The following is a 24870-nucleotide window of genomic DNA, read 5'->3' as shown; positions in this document are numbered from 1 at the left end:
ACCTGGCGGTATCATGGAGAATGCCTGCAAGTTCCTGAAACTGGTTCGGAGAAAAAGAGTTATCTGTCAACTGTGTGGGAAGCCGTGTGGCTTTGAGGAAGGGGCACGGGCCTGGGAATCAGAGGACCTGGGTTCTAATCTCAGCTCTGCCACTTATCTGCTGTGTGACCTTAGGCAGGTCATTTCACTTCTCTGGGCCTCAGTTTCCTCAGCTGTAAAACAGGGATCGAATACCTGGTCTCCTTCCTATTTTAACGGGGAGCCCGACGACGGACAGGGACTGGGCCTGATCTGATTATGTTGTACCTACCCCGGCGCTTATTACGGTGCTTGGCACAGAGTCAATGCTTAACAAATACCACCATTATTATTAGAAAATATTCCTAATATGACTGGGTAAATATAATCCTATATATTAGACATTCAAATATTACGGATAATGACAAAATCCAAAGACTGCAACATTACACAGGAAACCACCATTCTTTAGAAACTTCGAAATGTGGGAACTTTTTTTTTTTTTTTGCCAGGCTTGCAAAAAACAAGCCTTAGCCTTGGAAGCTTTCATGGTTCACTGAGGAAGCAGTTTAAACTCTTTAGCTAACCTGAAATATCCCCATTAAACACTGATAATTTTGGAGTCATCTCATCCGTTTGTATGTCTACGAAGGCCCCTTCAATGAAAAGAAACTTTTTCTTTTCCCTCCCTGAATCCTTTGCCCCGTCTTGCCTTTTGCCGGCCACGCGTCCAAATCTCAGAAAGCTATGTTTGCCTAAGAGGCGGCAAGCTGGAGGCCTAATCCACAACTAGGGTGGGCCTCTCACTCAATCAATAATTTTTAAAGAAAATTCTCTTAAATGGTATTTGTAAAGCACTGATTATGTGCCAGGCACTATACTAAGCACTGGGGCAGATACAAGCTAATCAGATTGGATCCAATCCATGGGGCTCGCAGTCTCAATCACCATTTAACAGATGAGGGAACTGAGGCGCCGAGAAGCAAAGTGACTTGCCTACGGCCACACGGCGGATAAGTGGCGGAGCCAGGCGTAGAACCCAGGTTCTCTGACTCCCACTAATGTATAAATCATTAATTATGTAATATCTGCCTCCCCCTTCTAGACTGTAAACTCGTTGTGGGAGGGAATATGTCTCTTGTACTCCCCCAAACACTTAGTACAGTGCTCAGCACTCAGTAAGGGCTCAATAAATACGACCGACTGGCCCGTGCTCTTCCACTAGACCACGCTGCTTTACTGAGCAGAGCACTGTACTATTCATTTGGGAGAGTACAATAAAACAACTGAGCTAGATCCCGGCCCACAAGGAGCTTAGAGTGTCAAGGGGACACGCGTACCTGCTGAGCACAAGGTATTCCTGGATTCCACCTTCTGGCTGGGTTGACTTCAGCGCATTCCCTCATCTGGACACTGAGTGAGGCAGAGTACATTTCTGCCTCTAGAAGATTAGCACGCGTGATGTACAACAGGCCCTACAAGGACCATCTTAGCCAAAAATGAACTGGGTTGAACGCGACTGCTAAAAAGAAGCCCCCCGAAAGAACCTGGACGACTAAGACGGCCGCAAAATTTAAATTTTTGAAATAATTCGGTCGCCTTCAAAATGGAAACCGATTCAAGTTGTCTGTTTCAACACTGGGCTGTGTTCAGGCAAGATCAGGAGACTAACTTGTAGCTCTGAAGAACTCGCAGGCAAGCCCAGCCTCGGCAACTCTTCAGTGTTGAAAAACTGAACATTCTGAATTAATAAAGTGTTTATTCCTCTGACGACTGCATTCCAGCTTTCACTGATTGATTTCCTTTTGGAAAGGGGAAACAATGAGTACAAACATGTACCATGGATGACTTTCAACCAAATATAGGCGTTCCCTTTAGGAGACTTATTGTTCCCTATGGAAAATTTAGGAATCTATTAAGTGGATCAAGATACAAGATTGGGTGGGGGGGGGAGGGGAGGAGGTAGGGACTGTATAAAAGCAAGATGAGACTATAATCTGTTTGTTTATTTCGTCGGGGGTATTTGTTAAGCGCTTACTATACGCCAGGCATTGTTCTAATCGCTGGGGTAGCTACAAGCTAATCAGACTGGACACAGTCCCTGTCCCAAATGGGGCTCACAATCTTAACCCCCTTTTAAAGATGAAGTAACTGAGGCTTCACAGAAGTTGAGTGACTTGCCCTAGGTCACCTGGCAGACGAGTGTCGGAGCTAGGATTAGAACCCGGGTCCTTCTCACTCCCAAGCCCGGGCCCTATCCACTAGGTCACACTGCTTCTCTTCTATATCCTATCGGACGTTTAGATACTTGGATCAGCATAACTTCATCTTTATGGATAAATTTTAAGATTGGTAAACTGCCTACAACCTGGATTACGCCTCTCTCACTCTGAGAGTAGAAGTGTCTCTGACTCCTGGTTAAATCTCATGGGTCTTCTCCGTCGGTCATTCCTGACCTTTCTATTGCTTTTAACAATCCCACCCAGCACTCCCGAAGAGAAGACCCACCCCTGCTGGAGAATGGAACAGGCAGAAATTGGGAATGTTTGGAATGTTGGGATAGTTGCATCGGTTTAGATGCAGAGAAGAGCGTGGCTCAGTGGAAAGAACAGGGGCTTTGGAGTCAGAGGTCATGGGTTTGAATCCCCGCTCTGCCACTTGTCAGCTGTGTGACTGTGGGCATGTCACTTAACTTCTCTGTGCCTCAATTACCTCATCTGTAAAATGGGGATTAAGACTGTGAGCCCCACGTGGGACAACCTCATTCCCCTCTGTCTACCTCAGCGCTTAGAACAGTGCTCTGCACATAGTAAGCTCTTAACAAATACCAACATTATTATTATTATCCCAGAGAATGACCCTGCCAGGGAATTGGAGGGCAATCCGAGCGCTTAGTACAGTGTACTGCAAAGAGTAAGCGCTCAATAAATACTGTTGGGTTGACTGACTGAATTTCCTCCGGGCAGTACCGTGCATCTTTTATTGGTATTGTTGAAATGTTCTTTTGGCTGACACACACCCTGTTATTTCTCTCCCTGATTATCCACCTTTCTCCTCCATGTGGCCCAGAGCCATTCTCTGAATCAATGCTTGTACCTTTCCCCTGGGCTTAACACGGTATTTTCTGCATTGCAAATGCTTAACAAGGGGCATCATGACTATTCTATCCAGTCTAATCGATATTCTTGTAGGTCGCCTACTGTGTCATGTGCAGAGTACGGCATTAGGCACTGAGGACCACCTTTAGTGGGGCACACTGGTGTGAAAGGATGAAAATGCCACGGTTAAGTGAAATAACAGATATCGGTAACAGATTCGAGTGCATAAACCGAATAACCAACGCACATCCCCCTTACCTAAACTGGCTGATCTCTTACAACAACCCAGCTCTCACATTTCTCACTTCTAACAGCGACCTGTTAGAATCACTGTACTTTGATTTCCTCTGTCCCGCCAGTGACCCCTTGCCCTCTTTCTCCCTCTGACCTGGAATTTCCTCCCCCTTCTCATCTGACAGTCCACCACTCTCCCCCGGCTTCTAAACCTTCCCAAAATCACATCTCCCCTAAGAGGCCTTTCCGGACGGCACCCTTGCATATCCCAATCCGCCCTGAGCTCTGAATCGACTATGTACTTGGTTGTCTGCCCCCAGTCACTTCTCCCTCCCCGATCCCTAATCTGTTTTAACGTCTGCCTCCCCTTGTGCGCTATAAGCTTCTCGTGGGCAGGAACAGCGTCTACCAACTCTGGCGACCTGTACATTCCAAGCGCTTAGTACAGTGCTCTGAACACAGTAAGTCTCAGTGGCAAGAGCCTGGGCTTGGGAGTCAGAGGTCGTGGGTTCGACTCCTGGCTCTGCCACTTGTCAGCTGTGTGACTGTGGGCAAGTCACTTCGCTTCTCTGGCCTCAGTTACCTTATCTGGAAAATGGGGATTAACCGTGAGCCTCACGTGGGACAACCTGATTACCCTGTATCTAACGCAGCGCTTAGAACAGTGCTCTGCACATAGTAAGCCCTTAACAAATACCAACATTATTATTAATAATTGAATGAAGTAATTAGGACAGTGCTCTGTGTGCAGTAAGCACTCAATAATTACCATTAACTGATGCCTTTGCTGGTTCCCCTTCCTTTTCTCACCCGTTAACCGTCACTGTGCCTCAACACTCAATTCCAGGCCCTCTAATAATAATCATGATGGTATTCGTTAAGCGTTTACTATGTGTCGGGCACCATACTAAGCGCTGGGGTGGATAAAAGCAAATCGAGCGGGACACAGTCCCTGTCCAACGAGGGGCTCACTGTCTCAATCCCCATTTGAAAGATGAGGTAACTGAAGACCAGAGAAGTGAAGTGATTTAATAATAATAATAATAATAGTAACAATTACGGTGTTTGTTAAACCCTTACTATGTGCAGAGCACTGTTCTAAGCGCTGGGGTAGATACAGGGTAATCAGATTGTCCCACGTGGGGCTCACATTTTTTAATTCCCATTTTTACAGATGAGGTAACTGAGGCGTAGAGAAGTTAAGTGACTTCCCCAAGGTCACACAGCAGACAAGTGGCGGGGTCAGGATTAGAACTCACGACCCCTGACTCCCAAGCCCGTGCTCTTTCCACTAAGCCACGCTGCTTTGAACAGCCTCTTTGCCAGCCCTGCTCATCTTCACTAGGATGACTCCACCCAGAATACCTTACCGTACAAAGGTAAAACACACTTATTGCCCTCAGCTCTTAAAATATCCCTGACTCTCAGTATGTACCTCACTTGTAAGCTGCCAGAACCACGTTTTAAAAATACTAACTGGAACACATCACTCCCGTCCTTCAAAAATCTCTTTTGGCTCCCTGCTCCTTCTTACATTAAGACAAAATTTTTAAAAAAAACAAACACCTCACCACTGTCAAGTCTCTGACAATCAACTGCATTGATTAAATACTTAAGTGCCCGGTCCTAACTGCCGGGAAAGATGCACAAACAACGATTTAGGTGCAGTCCCATGTCATCCTGAAAGGGGAGGGACAGCGAGGGTGGAAACAAGCTAACGTACCCTAATTTAAAATGGCAAAAGTAAAAATCCCAATGATGGCTGCCTAGAGGGGCTAATCAATCAACCAATCAATCGGTGGTACTTACTGAGAGTTTACTGTGAATCGGATACTGCGGATACTGCACCCGGTGCTTGGGAAACAATACAGGAGAGTTGCTAGACATGTTTCGGGCTCACGAGGAGCTCACAGTTGAATAATAATAACTGTGATGCCCGTTAAGCGCTTACTATGTGCCAGGCACTGTTCTAAGCGCTGGGGTAGATTCAAGTCTACAGGGGGAGGCAGACAGTAAAGTAAGTTATTGATAAGGGAATGGGAGAGTAGAAGGGCATATACATAAGCACTGTGGGACTGGGGCGAATAGCGAGAGCTTAAGAGGTTCGGATCCCGGTGCACAGTTGTCGCAGAAAGGAGGGCGAGGAGGGGAAATGAGGGCTTAGTGAGGGAAGGAGATGTCCTTTGACGGGGTTTTGAAAGTAGGGAGAGTGATGACCCGTTGGATGTAATAATTATGGTTTTTGTTAAGCACTTACTATGTGCCAGGCACTGTTTTACGAGCCGGGGTACATGCAAGATAATCGGGTTGGATGCAGTCCCTGTCCCACGTGGGGTTCACAGTCCTAATCCCCATTTTACAGACGAGGGAACTAAGGCACAGAGAAGTAAAGTGACTTGCTCAAGGTCACACAGCAGACAAGTGTCGGAGCTGGGATTAGAACCCATGACCTTCCGACTCCCAGGCTGGATATGACAGGGGGTGGGGAGAGGTCTCCTAAATGTTGGTATTTGTATTTGTTAAGCGCTTACTATGTGCCGAGCACTGTTCTAAGCGCTGGGGTAGACACAGGGGAATCAGGTTGTCCCACTTGGGGCTCACAGTTAATCCCCATTTGACAGATGGGGTCACTGAGGCACCGAGAAGTTAAGTGACTTGCCCAAATTCACACAGCTGACAAGTGGCCGAGCCGGGATTCGAACCCATGACCTCTGACTCCAAAGCCCGTGCTCTTTCCACCGAGCCACGCTGCTCCTCACACCTTCAGGTACGGACCGACGGCCCCCACCAGCTTCCTGGCTGGGTAGGTGGGTAGTGGGCCTGCCTTGGCTCCCAGGAGGACTGAGGCTTGACCCCTTGCAGGGTCAGGGGGGAAGAAGGGGCTCATTCCAGCCAGCAGGGACCATCTCTCTCTGGAGACCCCAACTATGGGATCTCTTTCCCAAGGAGCAGCGTGGCTCAGTGGAAAGAACCCGGGCTTTGGGGTCAGAGGGCATGGGTTCGAATCCCGGCTCGGCCACTTGTCAGCTGTGTGACTTTGGGCAAGTCACTTCTCGGTGCCTCAGTGACCTCATCTGTAAAATGGGGACTAAGACTGTGAGCCCCGCGTGGGACAACCTGATTCCCGTGTCTACCCCAGCGCTTAGAACAGTGCTCGGCACATAGTAAGCGCTTAACGAATACCAACATTATTATTATTATTATTGTTATTAACTGCTCTCATCTTCTTCCTTGCAGCTTGTGCTCCTCCTGACTCCCAAGGAAATCTCTCACCTGTACGGCCTTCGGGACTCCAGCCCGCTCCAACCCCAACCCCTTCCCCCAAACCAACCCTCCTTCGGAACCCTTCTACAAAGAAACCCACTTTCCCGGAAGCCATTTCCTAACTCATCTCCACTTTCTTGGCCTTGTCCACTCCCCTCAGTCATCCCAGCACTTTTATGTACTTCGACCTGTGGTGGCGGATGTCTTTATGACACTCGCAGAGTTCTGTCCCCTTGTCTTCCCCCATTAGCCTGTAACCTTCTCAAAAGGATCGTTATCATCATCAGTTGTATTTACCGAGCATTTACTATGAGCAGAACACCGAATGAGGCATTTGAGGGAGAACAATTCAACCAAGTTGGCAGACACGTACCCTGCCCACAATGAGCTTATCTTCCATTTCTTCTATATGTCAACCCCACCCGCCACCCCTAAGCACCTAGTTCAGTAGTCTAGCCACAACACATACTTTTGAGGGTGGCAATAACAATACTGTGGGGGCGGGGTGAGGCTTTTTATGAATAAATGCCGACTCGCAGCATCAAGGACAGAACGCTTCATTTCTTTGGAGGACGGAGATGTTCTTTTCAAGGCACTCAAGCACTTAACTGTCGCAGTCACTTTTCTAAAAAAAAATTCCTAGTCCACGTCTCCCCACTCCTCAAGAACGTCCGGCGGTTACCCATCCGCCTCGGCATCGAACAAAAACTCATCGTCGGCTTTAAGGTGTTCCATCATTTTGTTAATCTACTACAGCCCAGCCCACACACTTCGCTCCTCGAACGCCAATCTACTCGCTGTACCTCAATCTCGCCGATCTCACCACCCACTTCTCGCCCCCGTCCTGCCTCTGGCCTGGAACACCTCCCTCTTGGTATCTGACAGCAATTACTCCCCGCCAACTTTAGCTCTCCCCCAACTTCAAAGCCTTATTGAAAGCACATCTCCTCCAAGAGGCCTCTTTTCCTTCCCCCTGCCCGGAATGTGCCCCCCATCCTGCCTTTTTTTAAGGGGATCATTAAGTGCTTTTACTGTGCCAGCGACTATATTAAGCACTGGGATAGATACAAGGTCATCAGGTTGGGCACAGCCAATGTCCCACGTGGCGCTCACAGTCTTAATCCCCATTTTACAGATGAGGACACCGAGGCACGGAGAAGTGAAGTGACTTGCCGAAGGTTATACAGCAGACAAGCAGAAGCAGCGTGGCTCAGTGGAAAAAGCATGGGCTTTGGAGTCGGAGGTCACGGGTTCGAATTCCGGCTCTGCCACTCGTCAGCTGTGTGACTGTGGGCAAGTCACTTCACTGCTCTGGGCCTCAGTTTCCTCATCTGTAAAATGGGGATTAAGACTGTGAGCCCCACGTGGGACAACCTGATTCCCCTCTGCACACAGTAAGCGCTTATCAAATACCGACATTATCATTACATTATCATCACAAGCGGTAGAGCTGAGATTAGAACCCAGTCCTTCTGACTCCCAGGCCCATGCTCTTTCCACTAGGCCACACTACTTCTCCTTCCCCTTCATATCGGACAGACCCCCACTCTCTCATCTTCAAAGCCCTGCAGAATGATACCTCTTCCAAGAGGCCTGTCTTGACTAAGCCCTTATTTCCTCTACTCACCCTCTCTTCTGCTAAGCTTAGGCCCTTGAATCTGGACCCCTTAAGCACTTGATACTGACCCTACACCAGCCCCACAGCAATTATGAACATATCAATCAATGATAATCATAATCACGATATTTATTAAGCACTTAACTGTGTGCCGGGCGCGGGGACGGCTACAAGCAGATCGGGTTGGACACATCCTGTCCCACGTGGGGCTCACAGCCTCAATCCCCATTTTACAGATGAGGGAACTGAGGCCTAGAGAAGTGAAGTGACCTGCCCAAGGTCACACAGCAGGGAAGTGGGGGAACCGGGACTAGAGCCCATGACCTTCTGACTCCCAGGCCCGTGCTCTATCCACTACGCCATGCTGCTTCGCTATCAACAGTGTTCAGAGAACTGTACTAAGTAAGCGCTTGGGAGAATATAATAACCGAGCTGGCAGAAACATTCCCTGCCCCCAGCGACTTTACAATCTAGAGAACAAACTTCCTTACCATCTCCCACTTCTGCTCTCTCTAATTGAAAAAATTAAATCGTTTACATTTATTTTAATGTCTGTATCCCCATCTGGACTGTACGTTCCTTGCGGGGAGGAATCTTGTCTACCAACTCTACTGTAGGCACTGTGGTCTCCTAAGTGCTTAGTACAGTGTTCGGCACACAGTTAAGTACTCCATAAACACGATCCAATTAATTAAACCAGAAGCGCCCCCAAAACAAGAACTCACCACCATCTAAGAGAAAATGAAATGAGGGCAACTGAGGAAACTTGTCTGCTACAGAATTGTGAACATAATTCACTTCCTGCTTCTGCTCTTTTTTTATTTGAGCTATTGTGAAAGCCCAATAACAGCTATGACAACCTATGTGTACAGGGCTCAGTAACTGACAAAGAAATCCACAGTGACAGAGTAAAATGTCCTTAAAAAAAACAACCCAACAATCTTCCTGCCTCCGTTATGCTTTTCTGATTCCTAACAGCTCCCTTGCAGTCCCCATTATAGGCCCTCTTTGGGGATATTATCCAATTCCCTTGTGATGCATGTGACCAACCAATCGATGATGTTTATTGAGCGCTTACTGGGTGCACAGCACTTCATTCAATAGTATTTATTGAGCGCTTACTATGTGCAGAGCACTGTACTAAGCGCTTGGAAAGTACAAATGTTCTTTTTACGGTATTTCTTAAGTGCTTACTATGTGCCAGGCAATCCATTCGTTCAATCGCAATTATTGAGCGCTTACTGTGTGCAGAGCACTCTACTAAGTGCTCGGAAAGTACAATTCGGCAATAGAGAGCGACAATCCCCGCCCACAACGGGCTTACGTTCTAGTGCTAGGGTTGCTACAAGGCTGTCAGGATGCAAACAGTCCCAGTCCCACATGGGTCTCATAATCTTAACCTCCATTTGACAGCGAAAGTGAAGTGACTTGTCCAAGGTCACACAGCAGTCAAGTGGTGGAGAGGGGATTAGAACCCGGGTCCTTCTGGCTCCCAGGCTCATGCTCTTTCCACTAGACCGCGCTTCTTCCTTTTTGTTTGGGAGAGAATAATATCCCAAAGGCTTGGGGGAGAGAACAATTCAAGGGAGATGGTGAATATATCCTCTGCCCACAAGGAACTTACCATCTAGATATCCCTCTTTATCTTTAGAATATCTGAGATATTCACTTTATCAGAACGTTCGAGCCCCTGCCCATCCCATCTTATAGTACCAGATGACCCCAGTGGCAAGGCATTTCCCGGAGAGTTTGGAAGAAGACTGTGTTCACTTCCCAGCAGTGGGAATTTCCATGGACTCCTCTGTATATTTATTCCAGGGTAAAACTTAGCAACCTCCAGGTCCCACGGTAACCCCAGGCTTACCATCAGCAGATTTTTCCCTTACACATTCTCTTCAGGAAGTGAAAGATCACAAATGAGTCATTAAAAGAAGTCAAAACTCCAGCCTCGCTTAGAGCCTCTATAAACATGCTGGATAAAAGATAACTTTGTTAGAGCTCAATTTTACAGCCCGAGACCCCTAGAATGCAAGACTGTGGGGAGTATCGCAGTTCGGTCAGCGGAAAAATCCTGCCTCGACGGCTCCAGTCAGCAGAGACTGGAAATGTCCTGGCATACGGTGTTTCTGCCATAATCACATCACTAGCCACTTCTGGAGAACCAATCAATGGTCTTCTCTGATGAGATTTTTTTTAAAAAAATGGTATTTTTTAAAGTGCTTACTATGTGCCAGGCACTGGTCTAAGCACTGGTGTGGATACAAAGAAATTAGGTTGGACTCAATCCCTGTCCACATGGGGATCACAATCTTAATCCCCATTTTACAGATGAGGTAACTGAGGTGCCGAGCAGTTAAATGACTTGCCCAAAGTGATACAGAATCCAAAACCAGTTCGATCTTACTCACTCTCTTGGCACGTTTCAACTTATATTTTCCTCTCCTTCTTACCATTTGAACGGGAAACACCTAATAGCTCCATTTATCATGCGTTCGGGACCTGATTAGGTCGTCTTCCAGGAGAGGGGACTTTTTCTCTAAACTTATTACCCCAAATGTTTCACCCTTCAAGATAGCTCATTTAGGAGTGATTAGGATGGTTTAAACTAATTTTCACTATGTCAAAAATCCTAGTTCTCAGCAAAAAATGACTGAACAGGACTTCTACCTTACCATCCTAATACTTTAAAAAAAATCATAATACATTTGCTAAATCATCTTAAGTGTTCCAAGTTAAAACTGAATTGAGTTTTGGCTGTACGGAACAACCAGCTAATTTACCGAAATTCAAAAAGTTTCAGCGGGACTTATAGATAGTACAACTAGAGGTATATTTTGTGACAGATCCATAGAGTGGGGGTTCAATATCTGTTTGGTTTGTTTTAATGGTATCTGTTAGGCACTTAGTATGTGCCAGGCACTGTATTAAGTGACAGGGAATATCTAATGCCCACCCCGCACGCTCGGCTCCTCCGCCGCCCACCTCCTCACCGTCCCCCATTCTCGCCTATCCCGCCGTCGACCCCCGGGCCACGTCCTCCCGCGGTCCCGGAACGCCCTCCCTCCTCACCTCCGCCAAACTCATTCTCTTCCCCTCTTCAAAGCCCTACTTAGAGCTCACCTCCTCCAAGAGGCCTTCCCAGACTGAACTTCCCCTTTTCCCTCTGCTCCCCCTCTATCCCTCCTTCACCTCCCCTCAGCTTAGCCCCCTTTTCCCCCCCTTTCCCTCTGCTCCTCCCCCCCCTTCCCCTCCCCTCAGCACTGTGCTCGTCCGCTCATTTGTATATATTTTTTTATTACCCTATTTATTTTGTTAATGAGATGTACATCACCTTGATTCTATTTATTGCTATTGTTTTAATGAAATGTACATCCCCTTGATTCTATTTATTGCTATTGTTTTTGTCTGTCTGTCTCCCCAGATTAGACTGTAAGCCCGTCATTGGGCAGGGACTATCTGTTGCCAATTTGTACATTCCAAGCGCTTAGTGCAGTGCTCTGCACATAGTAAGCACTCAATAAATACTATTGAATGAATACTAGCTAATCAGGTTGGACAGGGTCCATGTCCTATATGGGGCTCATAGCTTTATTGCCCATTTTACAGATGAGGCAATCGAGGCACAGAGAAGTTAAGTGACTTGCCCATGGTCACACAGCTGAGAAGGGGCAGAGCCTGGATTAGAACCCAGGTCCTTCTGACTCCTAGGCCTCTGTTCTCCTTCCCAAATGAGACCGTGAGCCTCCATGTGGGACCTGATTATCTTGTATCTATCTACCCCAGCACCTAATGCAGTGCTTGGCATGTAGTAAGTGCTTAACAAATATCACTATTATTATTATTGATCAAGTTCTCGGACATCGAGTCTTCTCTGATCAAGAAAACTATCTGCCAGATTCATTTATGGAGCAATTTACCAGAAGAGAGAATCTCCTGCAGATATGGAGTCCTCTAAAACAAGATAACTGTTTTCAGATATTTCTTTTTGTTGATCACATGAGTTTTCTGGACGCCCTTCGGGAGATCTTAGACTCGTCACCTTATTGTCTGTTCATTAATGTTTTACACATGTGCCGAGCTGCTGCTTCATCCACGAACCCGGTTTCATGTAACAGGTTAATTTTTCATCGACTGACCCTTAAAAATTAAACGTCTGGAAACTCCACTCAGTGTTAACACTAATTTCAGAAACGCGGGGCATTTTCACCTTTGAGAAGGGAGAGAGGAGGAGTCTATAATAAAAACGGAGGCTAGATGGGGTAGAATGCCGTGTGCCACTATAAACAGATGCAAACCCCAAACCAAGACAATGACTGAGATACGGCTCCTTTAGAAATTGCACGGAAGCTTCCCCCAGAACTTGCACCGTGATTTGGTCTGAGGATTTCAGAGCTGGAAAACTTGAGAAGAAGCGTGGCTCAGTGGATAGAGCACGGGCCTGGGAGTCAGAAGGTCGTGGGTTCTAATCCCGGCTCTGCCACGTGTCTGCTGTGTGACCTTGGGCAAGTCACTTCCCTTCGCTGGGCCTCAGTTACCTCATCTGTAAAATGGGAATTAAGATTGGGAGCCCTGTGTGGATAGGGTCCGTGTCCACCATGACTACCTTGTATCTACCCCGGGGCTTAGAACAGTGTGTAAAATGGGGATTACGACAGTGAACCTCACGTGGGACAACCTGATTACCCTGTATCTATTCCAGCGTTTAGAACAGTGCTCTGCACATAGTATGCACTTAACAAATACCAACATTATCATCACTATTAGAACAGTGCTTGGCACATAAGTGCTTAAGAAGCACTATAATTATTATTATTTATCACTTCCATTTATCCCTCAGAACACAGACCAATCCATAGTACTTACTGAATGCCTACAGTGTACACAGCACCCAGCATTATGTGCTCGGGAGAATACATGACAAGGAGAGTACAAATGTAAGCACTCAAGGAGCCTACAGGGCCTTCCCAGGATCTGTGAACAGCCTTCCACTACACGAGCAGCACAAATTGACATTTTTCTCTTTAAATGCTATTTGTAAAGCACTTATTATGTGCCAGGCACTGTACTAAGCACTGGGGTAGATACAAGCTAACCACATATGGGGCTTGCGGTCTTAATGCCCATTTTACAGATGAGGTCACTGAGGTGCAGAGAAGGGAAGTGACTTGCCCACGTTCACACAGCGGCCAAGTGGCGGAGCCGGGATCAGAACCCAGGTCCTTCTGACTCCCGGGGCCGTGCTCTAGCCATTAGGCCATACTGCTTCCCTTCTTGGTTTTAAAAAATGGATGGGCAGAGGAGCATACATTGTCTTTCTGCCCCTCCTAGGGTGAGCTTCCTTGAAGGAGCTTGAGGGTTACTAAACGAGGTAAGAAAAGGGTCTCAAAGCTCGCCTCTGAACTATAAGCTCACTGTGGGCAGGGAATGTGTCTACTGAGTGTTATATTGTACCCTCTAATGCGCTTAGCAGAGTGCTCAGCACCCATTAAGCGCTCAATAAACGCCCCTGATTTCCAGGCCCTGCTGCTTATCACGTTTAAGATGTTCCCAGAATTTAAGAGGAAAATGCTCCTTTCAAATGTTGACTGTTCCCAAATAAGGCAGTCCCAACAGGCAAACCAGGGCTGCTAACCCTGACATATTTTCCCCGAGGGTTGTGGCTAAACTGTAAGCTCACTGTGGGCAGGAAATGTGTCTGTTATATTGTACTCTCCCAAACGCTTTGTACAGTGCTCTGCGCACAGTAAGCTCTAAGTAAATACAACACGCTGACTGACAGCAGAGGGAGGTTTTCCCGGAGGAGAACTGCTTGAGACGTGGGGCCCATACGGACCCTACAAAGAGTTGATAAATCACCGTTATTTATTGAGCACTTACTATGTGCAGAGCACTGTTCTAAGCATTTGGGAGAGTACACTACAATTAGGAGACCCGCTCCCTGCCCGCAATGAGCTCACAGTCTAAAGAGAAGCAGCGTGGCTCAGTGTAAAGAGCCTGGGCTTGGGGGGTCAGAAGTCATGCGTTCGAATCCCGGCTCTGCCGCTTGCCAGCTGTGTGACTTTGGGGAAGTCACTTAACTTCTCTGTGCCTCAGTTACCTCATCTGTAAAATGGGGATTAAAACTGTGAGTCCCATGTGGGACCACCTGATTACCTTATCCCCCCAGCGCTTAGAACAGTGCTTTGCACATAGTAAGCGCTTAACAAATACCACTATTATTATTACTATCATTATTATTATTAAAGAAGTGAGTCTTGGTCAAGTCTGAGTCAAATGCTTTTAGAATTGGGGACCCTCCCAGATACCAACCTGTGCTAGACCCTGTTGTCTGGGGATCAGGACATTCAGTCTGACCCTGCTAGGCACACTGTTACTCTGTTTCCAATCCCTTTTGAAAAGAATCAAACAAATCCATCACTCCATCGTGTTTATTGAGCGCTCGCTGTGTACAGAGCACCATACTAAGCGCTCGGGCCAATCAAATCAACGGTATTCGCTGAACACTTACGGTGTGCAAATCACTGCACTAAGCGCTTGGGGGAGTCATAATAACAATTTTGGTTCTTGTTAAGCGCTTGCTGTGTGCCAAGGGGTAGAAAGAGGTGCTCTAAGCCCAGGGGTAGATAGGAGGTAATCAGGTTGTTTGCGATCCTGGTCCCACATGAGGCTCACGCTCTTCATCCCCATTTTACAGATGAGGGCACCGAGGCCCAGAGAAGTGAAGTGAACTTGTCCGAGGTCACACGGCAGACAAATGGCTGAGGTGGGAGTAGAACCCAGGTCCCTCTGACTCCCGGGCCCATGCTCTATTCACTAGGCCACAAGAGTTTGGTAGACATCATCCTTGCCTACAAGGAGCTTACAGCCTAGTGGGTGAGAGAGACATTGAAATAAATTACAGACACAGGGGAAATGGTGAGGTTCAAGCAGATTGCTTTCCTACTTAGACCGCGAGCCCCATATGGCTTAGGGACCCTGTCCGACCTCATTATCTCGGACTTTATCCTACACTCACTACAGTGTTTGGCACATAGCAGACACTTGATGGTATTTACGAGGTGCCTATTACACGTGAAGAACTGAACCGAGTGTTTCACGATTATCATCGGTACTCTACTATAATTATTATCATTATCGCTGTCTGCCTCTGGGTTCAGGGTGCGGTTCTGTTTTCCGAGGCAGCCACTTAAATAGCTTGCCCCCTCAGAGATTTGATAAAAGTCTCTAAGTCATAAGGGCATTTTTATATCCCTCAAAAATGCAACTTGAAGACCAAAATATGGTAACTATGGAAGAGCATAGAAAGATTAAAATGATTTAGATCACGGCTTTGCCAATCCAAATATTGCGTATAAGGAGATGGCAGATTTACTTTACAATTTATGTCAAGGAGAGCTTGAGAACGAAACGTTCCCTCGGCCATTTGCTTTGGGGGCTCCTTCGGCTCCTATTTTGTCATCGTGAGGGACGCTATAAGATGGTGACTCCACCTAACTTCTGCTTCCTCTTCCCTGCTGCATCCTGTGCTGAAGGGTACCTCTTCACATTGAGCAATATAGCAGAGTGCCAGAAAAGAGTGCGGCAAGATTCCAGTGTCAGACGCCCAACGGCATTTTGACTTTTTTTGGTTTTTATGGTATTTGTTAAGCGCTGACTATGCGCTAGGCACTGGAATAATAATAATAATTATGGTATTTGTTAAGCACTTACTAAATGCCATACTGAATGCCATACTAAGCACTTACTAAATAATAGGCACTGTTCTGAGCGCTGGGGTAGATACAAGCAAATCGGGTTGGACACAGTTCCTGTCCCACATAGGGCTCACAGTCTTAATCCCCATTTTACAGATGAGGGAACTGAGGCCCAGAGAAGTGAAGTGACCTAAGGTCACACAGGCGACACGTGGCAGCGCAGGGATTCGAACCCATAACCTTCTGACTCCCAGGCCTGGGCTCTATCTACTAGACCATGCTGCTTCTCCCCTAAATGCTCAAGGAGATGATCCATGCTTTGTTTTGTACTCTCCCAAGCAATGAGTTTAGTGCTCTGCACAGGGTAACTGCTCAATAAAAAGACTGATTGGGGAGAACTGGAGGCAGGGAATCTAGTGATGGAGGCGGACATGACCATCTAACTCTGAAAAGGTCAGGGTGGTGGCTCTTCCACTGGAGAGGAGGAGGCAGATTTAGCAGTAGTGTGGCCTGGTGGAAAGAGCACAGGCCTGGAAGTGAGAGGACCTGGGTTCCGATCCCAGCTCTGCCAATTGCCTGCAATGTGACCTTGGGCAAGTCACTTAACTTTTCTGGGCCTCACTTTCCTCGACTGTAAAATGGGGATTCAGCGCCTGATCTCCCTCCTACTTTGATTGTGATCCCATAATGATGTCTTGTTTTTGTTTCGTTCTGTTTTGCTCTGCTGTCTGTCTCCCCCGATTAGACCGTGAGCCTGTCATTGGGCAGGGACTATCTCTGTTGCTGAATTGTACATTCCAAGCGCTTAGTACAGTGCTCTGCACATAGTAAGAGCTCAATAAATACTACTGAATGAATGACTGTGCCTGACCTGATTAATCTCTATCTAGCCCAGCCCTTAGAACAGTGCTTGATACGTACTAAGTGCTTAACAAATACCATAAAAATAAGAAATTGAATGTGAGAGTTGAAAGGCAAAATGGAATCTAGGATGATACCAAGACTGCAGGCTTCTAGGATGGAGATGTTATCGATGGTGACAGGAAAGCTAGAAAGGCAACTGTAAGATCGTTGTGAGGCGGGAATGTATCGGCAAACTCTCTTGTATTGTACGACGACGCGGAACATTACAACCACACACTTAGAACAGTGCTCTGCACACAGCGAGTGCTCGATAATTGCAGACGGCACCACCAACCTTCCCTGTCTCCCAAGCCCGTAACCTGGGCGTTATCCCTGACTCCTCTCTCTCATTCAACCCACATATTCCATCCACCACTAAATCTTGCCGGTCCCACCTTCGCAACATCTCCTCTCCATCCGTACCGCTTCCGTGTTCATAAAGTCACGCGTTCTGTTCCGCCTGGATCACTGCATCAACCTCCTTGCTGACCTCCCAGCCTCCTGTCTCTCCCGACTACAGTCCGTATTTCCCTCTGCTGCTTTTTCCTCTACAAACACGTTCAGGATAAGTCACCGTGATCCTCAAAAAAAACCTCCAGTGTTGCCCATCTACCTCCGCATCAAACTAACAACTTCTCACCATTGGCTTTAAAGTAGTCCACCACCTTGCCCCCTCCTACCTCACCTTGTTTCTCTCCTTCTACAATCCAACCCGCAGGCTTCGCTCCTCTGGTGCTAACCTTCTCACTGTGCCTCGCTCTCGCCTGTCTCGCCGCCGACCCCTGGCCCACATCCTGCCTCTGGCCTACAACGCCCTCCCTCCTCAAATCCGGCAGACAATTACTCTCTCCACTTTCGAAGCCTTCTTGAAAGCACATCTCCTCCAAGAGGCCTTCCCAGACTAAGCCCCATTTTTCCTCATCTCCCACTCCCTTCTACATCATCCTGACCTGCTCCCTTTGTTCTTCCTCCCGCCCAGTCCCCCAGTACTCACTTACCTATCTGTAATTCATTTATTTGTATTGCTGTCTGTCTCCCCGCTCTAAACTGTAAGCTCGTTGTTGGCAGGGAATGTGTCTGTTTATTGTTGTATCGCACTTTCCCAACCCCTCAGTACAGTGCCCTGCACACAGTAACCGCTCAATAAATACGACTGAATGAATGCCTGAGAGGGCTTAGAGAGAAAAGAAGTAATCCTGCTTTAGTCAGACAACAGACCAAAGACTTCTATTAAAAACAATAATTGGATAACCGGCTTTTAAGAAGCAATTCATAGAAGGTATGAATAATTGAAACACAAAAATCCTGATCATCATGTTGCCTGGGTATGGTGAATTTGATAACAAGCTGAATTGCTGCAAACATTATAACAGTGCAAATCAAAGGGTTAGAATTGCATGTGGACACGGGCCAAGGACTTAAGTCAGACCAGACCTTGACATAATTGAACTGTTTGTCCACTCCTGTTTCTTTCTTAGGCCCTGTCAAATGGATTTTTGTGGGCGTTTCCAAAAAGGAAGAATCATTTTTTTAGTCACTTGATTTTGAAAGCAGGAATAAAGGATGGAGGGGGTCCCTGTGAATGGTGAATGAAAGTTTTGCAGGCTGAAGTTTCAGAGGCCCAGAGAGATTTCTTTTAAAAACTTCCAGTCTGCACGTCAAGTGACATTCCTCATCTCAAGAAAGTATCATGTTAAACTTGAAAGTGGACGTAGCAAGTACTCAAGAAGCGGGGGGACAAAAAGAAAGGGAACCGTGTACGAAGAGGTAACAGCAAGACTAGGCAATCCATTATTTCATCACATGCCTATTTGAGAACCTGCAACAAAGAAAGATAACCAGTGTCATTATTCAGTAGAGTCTCATACGATGTCTCCAGTCAGGGGAGAGGGAAAAGCCAAATGGAAACCTACAATGTAAAAAACGAATTATATTTAATTTATATACATATATAAATGTGTATATATATAAAAATGTATACACACACAAACGCGCACTGGTCTGAGTCCCCGCCATGTCGTAAGTGCCTAACAAACATTATTATTATTACAGTCCCATTAAGAAATCCTTTCAACCGATACTTAAAACCATTTACGTTCCTGCTTCACCAATGTGATAAGTTGTTTCCTGGTATAGAAAAATGAACGGGACTGGACGCATGTCAGCCTCACTCAACACACAAAATCACCACTGTCATAAGTTCTCTGCCTCTGCTTATCTGCTTTGCTACTAAATTGCTCACCCCAAACAGGATTAAGAGGGCCGCCAGCCCACGTCAAAGCTGAATGGGCAGAGTGTCTCTGGGCCTCGGAAAATGAAGGGAAACGACAGCCGTACATTTTCTAGCTTAGACCTGGGACATCATACACGATCTTCCAAGAACTCGGAATTGAAAGACGAAGCCCTTCACTGTATCACTTGATGAAATCTAAGACTGCAAGTCAGGGCAGCTCAAGAGCTTGCTTTTGCAAAAAGCCTCTATGACTGGACTGGAAACGGGAAATCGCCACAACTGGATGAGGGATTACGGCCAAGAAACAACAGACAACAAAAATCACTCCAGGCCGGCCAGACATTCATTCATTCGATCATATCTACTGAGTGCTTACCGTGTGCTGATCACTATACTGAGTGCTCGGTACAGTACAATCTAATCATAAACAGACACATTCTCTGCCCACAACGAGCTTACAGTCTAGAGGGGGAGACAGACATTAACAGAAATAAATAAATGACGGCTCTGTACAGAAGTGCTGTGGGGCTGGGATGGGGGAGGAACAAAGGGAGTAAGTCAGGGTGACGCAGAAGGGAGTGGGAGAAGACGAAGGAGGGTTGAGTCAGGGAAAGCCTCTTGGAGGAGATGTGCTTTCGATTAGGCTTCGAACGGGGGCAGAAAACGGAGCGAGCTCTGCGGAGCCTCCAGGACAGACGCCCATCTCCTCCACTTGCCCACCCAGAGTTAGAATAAATTACTTCCCAGTGAATTTAAGGGAATAAGTCACCCTATTTTTTTTTCCTTTTGGTGAGACAGACAGGCAAAACATGTTTGTTCTAGTTTGTTCCATTTACCCCTGTGGAGGACGGAAAGAAACTACAGTAGCTTGGAGAAGCAGAGGACTATTTAATTGGGTTCCTGTCTCTACCTGAGGGTGGAAATCAATTCACTTTCCCCTTCTAACCCCGGAATCCCCAGAGGAAGATACTGTTTAGCTGGCCTAGGAACACTCAGCTTTCATTACAGACTCCAGACAGGGAGTCCATCTATCCGAGTATTGTTTTTACCTCCCACCGCCTCCTACGTCAAGGGAGGAAAACTGGCACATGGCTGCGAGGTCACGCTCCTTACTTAAGGATCGTGGGAACGCTTACGGAAACACTTGTTCCGGCTCTGCCAGCTGGAATTGCGGCTTAGGGGAGGCTGGAAGAGGAGGGACGCTTGGATCGGGAGGAAGGGAGAGAGGCAGGCAGATGTTGAGTGCTCTCGTTGGAGTGACGAGAAAAAGTTAAGCCGTTCCTGTGACTTCAAAAACCCACTGCAGCACCACGGCAACTCTTGGAAGGAAAACAAAGTCCTCAGTACACCACTGATGTGAAAGCCTCAGTACAAATAAATCTCAATTATGGAAACCTAAAGGGGAAGGAGGTGGTGGGATAAAAATTTCCACGTAAGAGTTCTAGTCTCAAAAACACAAACTGCCCTACTCGTTCTCATGGAAAGGAGGAAATTGGAAAGGGATTGGATCAGGGTCATGGAAGATCCCACTAAATGCAGAATCCATTATGATTATTTGTTTGTTACGGTGTTCACTCTGTGCCAAACGCTTTTCTAAGTGCTGGCATAAGTGCACGTTAACTAGGTCAGAAACACTCCCTATCTTCCATGGGGCTCACGGTATTCACCCCACCCACCCTCAGCCCTACAGCTCTTATGCAGCATGGCTCAGGGGAAAGAGCCCGGGCTTGAGAGTCGGAGGTCATGGGTTCGAATCCCAGCTCTGCCACTTGTCAGTTGTGTGACTGTGGGCAAGTCACTTCACTTCTCGGTGCCTCAGTTACCTCATCTGTAAAATGGAGATTAACTGTGAACCTCACAAGGGACAACCTGATTACCCTGTATCTACCCCAGCACTTAGAACAGTGCTCTGCAAATAGTAAGCGCTTAAATATCGTTATTATTATTATTATTATGCAGACATCTGTAAATTCCTTATATTAATGTCTGTCTCCCCTTCTAGACTGTAAGCTCGTTGTGGACAGGGACTGTGTGCCAACTATATCGTACTCTCCCAAGCGCTTAGTACGGTGTTTTGCACACAGTTAAGTGCTCGGTAAATACCACTGATTGATCTCAGGTAAAAGACTTCCTCTCTGGTTCTTGTCACCCCAAGGACCTAAGAATTCTCCATAAGCAATTAGAATCAAGTGAGGCACCCATTTTGAGGAACAGCACAATTCCCTCCAACTGTCCTTGTCTTGGATACGAATAAAGCAATTCTGAAAACATCTACTGGCTAGGGCTAGATAAGGACAATGAATTCCGGGGGAGTTAAACAACCTTCGTGCTCTGCTTCACGTGTTCTCTGGCCTAAGAGAACGGGTCTTTAGAATACAGCTTAAAGTTTTTCACCAAAGTATTCCTGATGTAGTGTCCCCAGCATACTTTCTGCACCTTTTTTTCACGGTCTTTGGTAAGTGCTTATTCCGTGCCGGGAACTGTAGTAAGCACTGGGGAAGATACAGGCTAATCAGGTTGGACACGGCCCACGGCCCGCATGGGGCTCACAGTCTTCAATCCCCATTTTACAGATGAGCTAACTGAGGTACAATGAAGTGACCTGCCCACCGTCACAGCATGAGGTACTTGAGGTAACTCCGCCACGTGTCCGCTGGGTGATCTTCGGCAAGTCACTCAGCATTAGCACTCAGGTCCTCCGATTCCCAGGCCCCTTCTCTTTCCACTAGCCCGCGCCGCTTCTCTTTCTTCTCGTTTTTTTCAAAAAAAACGGATGAAGCAGAACGTACTTTTCCCCTCTGCCCCTTCTAGGGTAAGTTTCCTTGAGGGAGCTGTAGGTTATTAAACAAGATAAGAAACTGGTTTCAAATGGGTCCATCACTAGCGGAGAGTTTTGGAAGGTACGGAAGAGCACTCAACCCTTCACTTGGGACAATTATAGCTCAGCTCCAAAAATTTCATCCAAAGAGAAAGAAGTTTTCCTCCCTCACTCCCTTATACAATGTTGGAAGAATAGTTTTCTCAGGAGAATGGGGAGGTTCTCCCTAGCTCCTTGAAATTGCACTAGACAACTCTCCCTCCCACAGAGTCTGCAGCACTGGCTAAGCCAAGCTCTTGGAGGCTGCCTAAGCTTAATGAGTTTAATGTTTACTTGACATTAGGCAATTTCCCAGTGCTGCCCTTGGTCCAAGAAAGCATTCCCTAGGAGGGGCAGAGGGAAACACTAAATGAAATTCTGCAGCAGCCCGGTTGCTTTGAAGCCCTGGGAAAATGTTGGATCTAAAACAGCAAAACCGCCGGCGGAACGGTTAACGTAGACGGGTTCTTGTAGAGCTGACCTATCTGAAGGGCTGCTGGAGTGAGGAAAGTACAGTCTTTTCTGGATTTAATGTTCGCTCCCTTCATTCTAGAAGGTTCCTGCCGGTGAAAAACACAGAGCCGGTCAAGTTTGGTGCAGTATCTAATTAGCAGCATGGCCTAGTGGAGAGAGCACGGGCCTGGGACTCACGAGGTCATGGCTTCTAATCCCGGCTGCGCCACTTTGCTGTGTGACGCTGGGCAAGTCACTTCGCTTCTCTGGGCCTCACTTGCCTCATCTGCAAAATGTGGGTGGAGACTGTGAGCCCCAAGTGGCACAGGGACTGTGTCCAACCCGATTTGCTTGTATCCACCCCAGCGCTCAGTATAGAGCCTGGCACATTGTCGGCGCTTAACAAATACCTCCATTATTATCAATTAGTCTCTCATCCCATCAGTCACCTTGGACAAACACTTCTGATCTTAGACTCAGGGGAGAACTTCATGGATGAAATTGAAAGGAACAGGGAGGGGAGGGGTGGGGAAATCAGTTCCGCTCTGCACACACTGCACCACTGGAAAAATACTTGGATTCCGAAGTCATTAATAAAATTCAGATTTAGCTGCCAGAATAACTTCAAAGAGAAACTGAGGGGAAAATCCAGCAGCTGGGTGAGAGTTGTTCACAGGTTTCAATAAGTTCTGGAGGCCGGAAGGGTGCTACCAAAATTGCTTATCAATTAAACTCACCCAACCCCCAAAATGTTCTAACGCTGCTCGCTAGATCTTGACCCCGGTAAAGGCATATTACTGACGAAAAGCCAAAGTCAAAAATGAAGACGAAAGATCCAAATAGGACTTAAATAACTATTAAGGAAGGGAGGCTTCTGGGAAGTAGCGTGGCCTAGTGGGTAGAGCACAGGGCTGGGAGTCAGAAAGACCTGGGTTCTACTCCCAGCTCTGCCATACGTCTGCTGTGTGACCTTGGGCAAATGACTTCACTTCTCTGAGCCTCAATTACCTCACCTGTAAAATAGGGATTAAGATTGTGAGCCCCATGTGGAACAGCGACCGTGTCCAACCCGATCTGCTTGTATCCACCAGTGCCTGGCACACAGTAAGTACCTGAATACCACAACAATGATACTTATTATTAACAATAATAATAATATTTATTGAATGCTGTGAGCAGAACACTGTACTAAGTGCACGGTAGAAGGCAATTTAACGATAACAGGCACACCCTGCCCACAATGAGCATACAAGTCTGGAGGTAAAAGATGACTCATTATAATATACGGCAATGATTCGCAGAATCTCTTCATGGAGCTTTGACTTTAGAAGGTAATGAGAGCGTGTGCGTGTGAGACAGCGAGAGAGACCGTGTTTGTGTGTGTTGGGTGGGGTTGTGAGTATAAAACTTGGAACACAATCTAAAGGGGCAATCGTGTATTCATTCGGTAGTATTTGTTGAGCGCTTACTATGTGCAGGGCGCTGCACTAAGCCCTTGGAACGGACAATTCGGCAACAGATAGAGACAATCCCTGCCCAATGACGGGCTCGTGGTCTAAACACGGTACACCCTCCCGACTAACCTTTCCCTCTCTGCTTAAGGTGCTTTCCCACCACTCCACTGCTTCTCCTCACTGTACCCGAGGAATACGCCACGGGAGGATTCCCACATCGCTCTACCGAGTGAGGAACAGGCACACCCTGGCTAAGCGTTTCAGTCAGTCAGTCGATCCTATTTACTGAACGCCTACTCTGTGCAGAACGCTGTCCTAAGCGCTCGGCCCGTGTACAGGAGCAAACATCAGGAGAGACTAAATCCTTAAGAGAAAACCCTAGCATCTCTTGGAAGTGAAGAGAGCCATCAACATGAACGCAAATTCTTAAGATTCAATGACTTCTGTTTCAACGAACTTCAGCGCTTTGCTGTGAATTGCCAATATAACAGTATGCAAAATTATCTGCACGAGTAAGAAGCAGCGAGGCCTAGTGGAATGAGCACGGGACTGGAAGTCAGAGGACCTGGGTCCTAATCCCAGCTCTGCTGTTTGCCTCCTGTGTGACCATGGGCGAGTAACTTAACTTCTCTGAACCTCAGTGCCATCATCTGTAAAATGGGGATTCAGTACCTGATTTCCCTGCTACTTAATAGTCAATGGAGAAGGGCAGATAGCGGAAATAAAGGGCTTAGTCTGAGAAGGCCTCCTGAATAATAACAACAATAATGTTGGTATTTGTTAAGCGCTTACTATGTGCAGAGCACTGTTCTAAGCACTGGAGTAGATACAGGGTAATCAGGTTGTCTCACGTGAGGCTCACGGTTAATCCCCATTTTACAGATGAGGTCACTGAGGCACAGAGAAGTCAAGTGACTTGCCCACAGTCACACAGCTGCCAAGTGGCAGAGCTGGAATTCGAACCCATGACCTCTGACTCCCAAGCCCGCGCTCTTTCCATTGAGCCACGCTAATCAACTGACACGTTCCCTGCCCACGATAAGC

At 47.0% G+C, this 24870-nt stretch overlaps 1 protein-coding gene across 4 annotated transcripts in view; it reads right to left on the bottom strand.

Annotated features, from left to right (window-relative positions):
• CAPZB (capping actin protein of muscle Z-line subunit beta) overlaps positions 1-24870 on the bottom strand; it is a 186373-nt gene that overhangs the window by 111227 nt on the left and 50276 nt on the right. For 2 of the 4 annotated variants that reach the window (XM_039912056.1, XM_029065496.2), the window contains exons 1-2: positions 6715-6744; positions 5160-5204 (exon numbers count right to left, since the gene is read on the bottom strand). The exons of 1 other annotated variant lie outside the window; for it this stretch is intronic. In XM_039912056.1, the coding sequence (XP_039767990.1) occupies positions 5160-5204; positions 6715-6729 (60 nt within the window). In that variant the 5' untranslated portion in view covers positions 6730-6744. Of the gene's footprint in view, positions 1-5159; positions 5205-6714; positions 6745-24870 lie in introns of those variants that run through there. One more of the 4 variants, XM_029065498.2, reaches the window with a different exon arrangement.

The sequence above is a fragment of the Ornithorhynchus anatinus genome, chromosome 5 (genome assembly GCF_004115215.2).
Source record: "Ornithorhynchus anatinus isolate Pmale09 chromosome 5, mOrnAna1.pri.v4, whole genome shotgun sequence".
Lineage (NCBI taxonomy): Eukaryota > Metazoa > Chordata > Mammalia > Monotremata > Ornithorhynchidae > Ornithorhynchus > Ornithorhynchus anatinus.
This window is presented reverse-complemented; position numbering and strand designations above follow the sequence as displayed.